The 9,183-nt window shown below is 42.2% G+C and overlaps 1 protein-coding gene across 1 annotated transcript; it reads left to right on the plus strand.

Moving 5' to 3' along the window:
• Nucleotides 1–7,401: 7,401 nt before the first annotated feature.
• Nucleotides 7,402–8,424, plus strand: LOC6902670 (uncharacterized). The gene is made up of 3 exons (XM_002133150.3): nucleotides 7,402–7,496; nucleotides 7,554–7,938; nucleotides 8,017–8,424. The coding sequence occupies exons 1-3, from the start codon at nucleotides 7,429–7,431 to the stop codon at nucleotides 8,221–8,223; spliced, it is 660 nt and encodes a 219-aa protein (XP_002133186.3). The 5' UTR covers nucleotides 7,402–7,428; the 3' UTR covers nucleotides 8,224–8,424.
• The last annotated feature ends 759 nt before the right edge of the window (nucleotides 8,425–9,183 follow it).

Below are 9,183 nucleotides of genomic sequence, written 5' to 3' on the forward strand. Positions count from 1 at the left end.
CAGGGCCAGGGCTAAATGTTCGAACTGCTCGCATTGGATTACTTGCGGATTTGTCCTTGTCGTTATTTCGCTGGTCAGTTAAACCGGAACCTCTTTTTCTCTTCTTCGATCTCACTCTCTCTCTCTCTCTGTCTCTCTCTCTCCCTGTGTCTTTTTGCCATCTGGAATGCTCTGATTACACCCCACTGGGGAGGAGTATCCGTCATACTTTATTTGTTTTTCCCGCTAAGCGGAGAAGTTCAGCCATCAACCAAAACTTCAACTGCAGCGCAAGTCAAATTTTTGACCAGACCCACTGAGCGGCGTCAAACTTTCCAACTCAGCGTCTTGGCACTTTTGCATATTTCCACCAAGGAATACAGAAAGAGAGGCTGGAATGGGAACGAGTGGGAGCTGTAGAGGCATGTAAAGGGAGCAAACTCTTTGTTTTGCTAAGACGAAACTGGAAATACACTGGTTATAATAGGGAAAGGTTTAAACGCAGTTAGATCTACGAATGTTCAAAATTATTACCATTTATTACCCGAATAATTTCAATGGAATTCGTACATTCATTCTATTCTAACATTAGTACTTGTTTATAGTTAAATTTGAATATAATAGGTGAATAGTTAATCTTGGATCCTCACACAGTGTTGCCGCACCAAGTATAACCCCTTTATTTGGCATTTACCAAACTCTTTATAAAATCATGATACCTTTGAGTGGATGACAGGGTCAAGCCTTCGCAGCCCCCATTTCCGTGGCTTTCTATTCATCCAGACGTCGTTTATCAGAGGTCTGCTGCTGTCTTCGCTCGGCTGCATCTTTCTTTTAAACACTTACTTAAGTGGAAATTTATGTTGTTTTTCTAAGCGTTCAGTGGGCTGCAGGGCTGAAGGGCGGCAGGGCTATTGGTGCGCAAATGTTGCATTTGATGTGTGCCAGAGAGGGGACCACAGCTCCGGACCCAGTCCCAGTCCCAGTCCCAGTCGCAGCCCAACTCTCAGCTCCAAGCCGAGTCCAAGCCATTTGTTGATGCAGCCGCTGCACCCTCACACAGATATAGAATTAAGTATCTATGTGCATGTAAAGACAAGTTGGCAAAGTTAAAGTTTTGCTTTAACAAGATAACACGCACCAGCATGAAAAACTGTGGCCAAAACTTTTTCCACGGCAGTTGAAAAGAGAGCAAAAAATCCGAATGCAGGCGGAATTTTGTCCGAGGAAAAGACAGCAAAAGGCAAATAAATGGTAATAAAAGTATACAGTTTAAAAGAAATTTTCCACTCTGTTCGGCGGAAATACGGATTTTCATTTCCCATTCTCCGTTAATGAGGGGTCATATCTATCTCACCTTCTCCATGCACGAACACGTATACCTGAGGAAAAAACCAACCGCCAGAAATCGCAATTTACAGCCATCCCCATCCACCTGATAGAGAACGGAAAAAAATTAAGGAAACACGATCAGAACTCATTGAAAACAAAAGTTACCAGGAAAAAACGGAACAGCAACGCAACGGCGGCGCGGCTGCAGCTACGTTTCCAGAGTCGCCAGTCATCAGACAATGCACCAGAGTTACACTCTTCAGTAGTTGCAGGAACAAGAACAACAGCCCCCCGTCATCATCATCGTCATCGTCATCATCGGCGGGGAAACAGGCAGAGCAGAAACGAATCGCGAAACAAAAAACAAACAGCCGAAAAAAATCACAAAACTTCACACAAAAAGCACTCAAAATATTGTTGATTATGCCAGGCACACAGACGCACCCACCCATAGACACTTTTCGCATTTGGCAAGCCCAACAAAAATATAAAGAGACCGATATGGTGAAATATTTCGACTATGAGATACCCTCTAATCATAAAAAATCATAGTACTGTTTTGTGGAAATGGGGAAATTTATCTTTCAATACTCAAACGATCGAAAGAAGATCCCCAATACAGTAAAAGTTTTTGATAACTTTCCTAAATACGATTAGAAATCTTTAGAATTGGGTATGCCACAGGCTTAGCTCTATTTTACTCAAAATAAGTCTTATTTTCGGTATTAAGACTCCTAATATATATCGACACGAATTCATATTCTCTTCATAAACACCATCTCATTTATGTAAAATAAATACTCAAAAGTTAAAGCTCCGCTCGCGCTGATATGACTTAAATATCGGACTTTGTTATATAATAGAGAGATACAATATACCCTTAGTACACTACGCGTGCTGGATGCCGAAAAAAATAACGCTCATATGGCTCCATGCCCGTTCCGTTCTCTCCGTTCCGATCCGTTCCGTTCCGCAGAATCCTGTGCACTCATAAAAACAAAACAGAAAAGCTCGGCGAAAACTGTTTTTTCGACGTTCGCTCATTCCGCTTTTGCCTTTCCAAATTTTCCTTTTCCCGCTTTTCCTTTTTTGAGTGTCTTCGGTGTTTAGTTTTGGGTCATTGCGCATTGTTATTGTTTTGTCAGGGGAGAGGGCATCGGCTGCATATTTGTTCTCCGGCCTTTGCCGCCCCAAAAGCCCACAGCAGCCAAGAGGAAAAGAGATAGACTGGACAAGGTATTAAGCGAGAGAGAGAGACAGACAGAGAGAGAGAGAGAGAGAGAGGCGGGGATAGATACTCGCAGAGCGATACTGTGCAGTGTCTCGTTATCCATTGAAAACTTTGCCTGTGCACCAATTTTGTTTGCATTTCTTTTTTGGGCCTCTTGTTTTTTGGCGTTTTACTCTTTCGGAAACCGGACATATTCACAAGATTAATCACCATAAGTGAGTGGCTAAAGAATGTATGAAGGTATACAATTTTTTGTTACAAAAGATTGCTAATTCAAGTAACAAACCTTCTTACAACTTTTACATTTTTTACATTGTGTTCTGCTGTTAAAGATGTGGTACTCGTGATACTCGATCTCTCCGATATTTCCATATTGGTCTCAGCGTTTTTCTCTACTTGAATTTCTATTAGTTCATCAGATCAGATTCCTATAGAGCACCCAAACTTCTCCATGCACCCCTCATTTTTGTTCGCTTTTCCAAATAACAGTAATTGCTGCCATCATGTTTTTCGATGTGGGTGAAAGTGTGTGTGCGAGTGCGGGTGTGTGTGGGCTGGGGGGATCCTTAAATTGCATTGGGCTAAATGGTGAAAATTGTTGTTGACTTTGCTTTGGTTGTCAGCACGGCTCCCAACCATACGAATGGCGCCCCAACACCCATTTCAATTGCCGCCTTGAATTCGGCTAATCAGAAACAAACTTGATAAGCTTAAAACTATATTTAAGCCTTTTGTTTTGGGGGCGGACTTCCTAATTAAAGAGGATGTTGCGAAAGCATTTTCGACCGTCGGCCCCGTCAACTTAACTAACAACCCAACTTGGCTTTTAATGACTTTGACTTTTAATTTAATTTAGCGCACACCTGAAAAGTGCTCTCTACCTTTTAAGCTGCTACCTGGCCCCGCCTGCGTCTGTGTTCCCCATCTGCAGTTGCAGACTTTTCTGAAATCATTTTTCGAACTGCATTTGCATTAAAATTCACTCCGAGCCGGACGGAGGAGCAGCTACAAATTCTCCCTATTTTTTTTTTTGTATGCAAAAGTTTACTTGCAGTTAAGAATAACATTACTTAAGCTTCCTCTCCCCGAGTTATCAACAACATGTCAAACTGCCAAAAAGTGTGCAACTCTGAAACGCACTAAGTGCCGGAACTTTGGGACTGATGGTAATGAAACTTTTCTAGAAAGGTTCCACTAAAATAAAATATTACATTAATGTATCTATTAGTTATCAATGCATATTCCCGGTTTTCAGTAGTTTTAAGCATCTCTTTAAGACAGGGGTCGGCACGCATATTCACTTGCTATTTTGTGAGTTTGTTGGGTAGACAGCAAGCAAAACGGAACATTGTGTTGGTGCCACGCATTTTTATTTAAGTTTTGGCAACAGCATATCCCAGATATAATTCTGCCCGCATTTCCAATTTATTTTCCATTTACTTCAAGCCTTTCGCTACTGACTCTTTGATTGCCAGCAGCAGCAGCCCTTCAAAAAATGCTAATTTAATTTACATTTCGGCTTTGTTTTAATTGAATGCATAAATTAAAAATTCCTGCATGTGTGTGCGAGTCTGTCTGTGGCTCTAATTAAACGCCCCATTGCCTAAACACACTCCCACTCCAACACCCCCTGTCCTGCCACTCAATCACTTTCGCTTAATCAGCGCAGGGTGTCACGCCAGGTAAACCGACTCGCACTCTCACAACGCTCTCCCCGCTAATAAAAACAACAAAAAAAAAACGACAGAAATTTCTCAGGCCACGAAAGGGGCCCAGGGCCCTGGGCCAAACAGAAGCTGATTGCTTAATAATATTTTGTGATGATGTGAATTTACTTTTATTTCTCATTTGGGAGAAAGCCAGCCCCAAAACTCACGGCTCCCCTTCATCATTGGCTTTTGGGGGCAAATCAGCTCAGGGACCCCGAAACAGGTGACAGAATATACTTTTTTCATTTCTTTTTTGTGGAAAGCGTGTGAGGCTTGCTGCGTTGCCAAAACACGTGTAAATATTCATAAGAGTGTGGGTTTGTTTTCCTTTGTTTCCCTTCGTTTTCTCCAATGCTGAATCGGTTTGCGTTTCGTTTTTGGGGTTGAATCTGCAGGCCTGCAACCCTGTTCCACATTTTGCGGCATTTGTTTGCCTCAGCGATAAAAATGTAAATTTATGAAGTTTTAATCAATTTGGGGAATTCTCGCATTCGTTCTTTGTCGCCGATTCGTTTTGTTTTTTTTTTTTTGTCTCTTTGTTCTGCCGTTTGTTTGCGGGCCCCAAAAGGCAACACAGACGGCAGACAACAGAAATTTCGGTTTTGCGAAACATTTAAAACATATTCCCGGCCTTTTCGGCCCACTTTCCTTTTTTTCTCTTTATTTGGCAGCCGTGTAAAGCGACGCACCATAAAGACCCTAATAAAATTTTAATTTAGTGTTATTTGTCACCAGAGGGCATACAAACCCGTAATACAGATGAATGTATCTCACTTTGGGCTCTACTGGTTTTTTCTTTCGCAAGAGTTGGGTGTTGAGTTGTGAAAGTTTGCCCCAAATGAATTGTGAATTGAAGCCGTCTTATTTTGGTTGGCCATAAAACAGTAGCTCCTGAAAATTGGTAATTTTATGATTTACTCAAACAATTCATAATATTTTATTGAACTAATTGACACTCCGCAAGGCGGCACATACTCGTACTCGTAAATATTGAGCGATGTAACATATTATTTATTATTTAATTACCATAAAGCAAATACCGGAATTTCCAGGCTGCTCTCTAACAAATTGATTGTTTATTGCAGGCACACATTAGCAGGCGCACACGCACACAAACACTAATACTCGGGCAGAGGAAATTCCATTCACAGTTATTGTATTTCTGGACTGTCACATGCTGCGTGTACGCAATGTGGGGGGAGATTCGGCCTCCCGAAGGCAAACCAAAAACCGCCACAAATAATCCACAATCCGGTGGAGGGCTGGTCGGGGAGCTATGAAACACGACCGCAGGCCAAGGCGAATTATGAACGGGGACTAGAACGAGATAGAGATACAGATAGAGAGTTGGGGAGGTGGAGCGAAAGCGGAAGCTGTGAGACTGTCACAACTGCGGCAACGGTAATTGCCAATGTCCACTGTCCACGAGAGCAGCACAATCCTGTCCACCATTTGGGAAGCGCTGCTTTTTCTTCTTTATGGCTGTGTAGGGAGGTGAGGACAGGGACAGGGACAGGGACAGCCAGCATAGTGGGTGATTTGGTGGTTTAGTGGGTCGTTGCCAGTAGGTGCAGACTACATTACTCCGAGCATAATTTTAATGTGCGTGGAAAGCGGCGGCAGCAGCGAGAACTAACTGAACAACAAGCATAAAACAAAAAGGTTGGAAGAAACTGCCAGCTATGCGAACAGCGGAACGCCCTATAAACAGTTTTATCTCTATTCATACTGCCAGAAGCGAACTTAAACGGATTTATCCCTGCTTGAACAGGCTACTTATTCGCATACATCACATAATATCATGCCAAATGTCCAATCTAAAGTACAAATTTTACTTTACATCGTACGCGGATGTTCGAATTTCAGATTTCATTCAAAGTGCCTACCAAAAGTAAACCAAAAATAAGTGAAACAATTAAATACTCTATTGTTTCAGAGGCCTAGCTTACAAGACAACAAAAACACTCGTAAAAAACCAGAGCCCAGATAAAAGGAGAGTACAACAGAACCAAAAGAGAGAGGGCCAAGTGGGGCTGTGCTCGTACTGGTTGTGTTGTCACTGTTTAGTTAGTAGTGGTTATTTATGTGCCATTAGCAAGTACCAAAACGCATTTGGGGGCTGGGTAAGGAGCGGGCCTACTCCTCTCGATTTATGCTCCAACCGGCACGGCCAAAATGGTTCATAAATTCTGGCTGCGTGCCGAAAAGTGTGCAACTGGTTTCAATATTTCGGCGGCTCTTATTATCAACAGCAATCATTTATACCTCTCGGTGCTATTCCTCTTCTTGTGCTTCTTTTTTACACATATACACACATACACACACATACTCGAGAGTCTCATTGTCGAGGCTTGGGCCTGTTTTATCGGCGTTTGTTTTACTTCCGACATCGGAACCAGAAACGGAAATTTCTCATTTCAGTACATTTCCGCCTCGCGCGCACACACACACACACATACCGACGAGAGTGGTTGGTGGTGACAAAGGGGGGAGGAGTGCGAGAAACATATGCAGATCGTATTCATAATGTGGTGGATAGGGTACGAGTACGTCGGGTTCGCCTTCAAATGAAAAATAAACAAGGGAATCGTATCCAAAGGGAGGGCCAGAAACATTCATTGTAACAAATATGCCAGTATTAGAAACGATAAAAGGATACAAGCCAGGAGCTAGGAGAAGAGAGAAAGCAGAACGAAGAGGGGCAACGAGAAAAAGCACAGAAAATCGCCAGCAAAATGTTTTAAAAACTGCCAAAGGCGTAATTTTTCCTTTCATGTCTTCCCTTTTGTCTTTGGCTGAGGAATTTTCCCAGAACTTTGACTTGATATTGCGAATGATGGAGGAGGGTCTCGGGGCCAAAGTCGGAGTCGGAGTCGGAGTCGAAGAGTCGGGGCTAGTAGGTCGATGGCAGTTGACATCGGTTTGTTGTCTTGCATATTTCCCTCTTGTTTATTGTAATTTCCCCTTTGTTGTTCATTTACGAGTATGTCATTGTGTTACTGTGATTTGTGGACACAAATAGGTGGATAAGAGGTGGAACACTGACCAACATCGAGTATATAACTATGGCATTTGAAATGGTTTTAATCAATATTAACATTGGTATCTAACATCTACACATTTTTGGGTCAACAAACCAACAATTCAAAGTACTCAAATTTATTCATCTAGTGCTCTATGAGGTATTTTATCACAATATCAGTTTCGGAATCTAGAAAAATCAGTCCCTCGCAACACATCGGCAGGTGAACACAAAATTACAACAAAACCAAGTAAGAAATAATTTCTTCATTATTTTGTAGAATGAATTCAGATATAGATCTAAGCTCTGCGGAGTACCAAGAACCCTGCAACACATTCTCAACGGATTTCGCAACCATTAAGGTTGCGCCTGTGACAGGTGTGATCGGTGTGCGTCCCCGTGTTTCAGTGGCCATTGACTCGCCGTTTTTACCTCGCATACCACAATCTCTAGCCCAAATCAAGAGTCGGAAAGGTGCACCTTCGCACCCTTCCAGTGGCTACGCCTCTCAGTTTTTGCTTCGCATACCCAGAAAATTTGAACACATCAAGGGACGACCAGGTATAAGAATGACTCAAAGTCTTTATCAGAACGCAAGTGATGCTATGAACACAATTAACCCCAAGGCATCGCCAAAGCCTCCCAAAAAAGTTGGCCATGAGCACGTGAGTAAAAGTCTGGAAAACCAGCGGTAAAAAAAGAATTTTGAAATTAAACCTATTGTACATAATGATTTCACTCAGATGTTTGAAGCTGAAGTGATAGACGAGGGAGTTCTTGGACCAGCCGTGGAAGCCCTTGGGTCGGCAGTTGGAGTCCTTGGAACAACTATGACATTCCTTGGAGCAGCTACTGGTTCGGAGGAGCAGCAGGTGGTAGAGCCACAAGCCGAGCCGGAGGCGGAGAACACGCCAGATAAAAAAGGCAGATACCTGTGTTCTATATCGTAAACTAAACCAAATATCTCTTAAAGAAGACACGGAACTGTTGCTGCTGTTGCTTATAATACCACATAGTGGGCTACAAAATCCTGACATTGACTTAAAGAACAAACGGAACTGTTGCTGCTGTTGGTCATAATACCACATAATCATAATGTACTACAAAATCCTGACATTAACTTTGGCGCTGCACTAATTAAATACAATATTATATATATAAAAGGCCCCGACTCTCAATATCAAAGATCTTAGGGGTCTCCAGAATTTGGCCTTAATTTGACACGTAGCTTGGTATTAGGGATTGGCCGATCCATTCATTCGCCCACCTGTACAACTCTTTTCATTCTGTTGCCAAGAACATCCACTTGAGTGAGTTTCTGGGCGAACCGAATTCAATCTGCATATTTCGAGAGAAGAACGGGCCGGCGAACAAAAAATGTGGCACAGAAGAGAAATGAATGCCTGGCGCTAATTACAAGAATTTATTGAAATCAAAAGTGTCGACTGGTGGAGTGTGAGGCAAGCAAAATAATGGGAGTGGGCGGTGGAAATGGTCTTTTTCACTCCGCGGGTCGGAGAACGGGTCTTTTGGGCTCCAATTATTGACACTTGACCAAACGGCCAAGCGACCAAAATGGTAATTTCTATTAAAAACTTTGCGAACAATTTTTTTTGGAAAGAATTTGCTCTGATACTTTTTCTTCTGTTTTTGGGTCATTTTTGTTTGAAGCTAACGAAGTAATGAAAGTGCTGGGACGAACAGAAAAGTTTTCGATTTCAGTGCTTTTACAAATTGGCATTAATTAATTTTCAATGTTTTTTCCGCTTTTTTTTTTGGTCGCGTACTTGAGAGTTTTTGGCAAATTGCATTTGGTTTTTAATGAAAAATATTTAGCAATTTGTAGGGCTGCGAAGAACAATGAAGAGGACTCGGAGCTGGCATTATACTCCTAATCCCACAAAAACCAG

Source organism: Drosophila pseudoobscura, chromosome 4, assembly GCF_009870125.1.
Source record: "Drosophila pseudoobscura strain MV-25-SWS-2005 chromosome 4, UCI_Dpse_MV25, whole genome shotgun sequence".
Classification (NCBI taxonomy): domain Eukaryota; kingdom Metazoa; phylum Arthropoda; class Insecta; order Diptera; family Drosophilidae; genus Drosophila; species Drosophila pseudoobscura.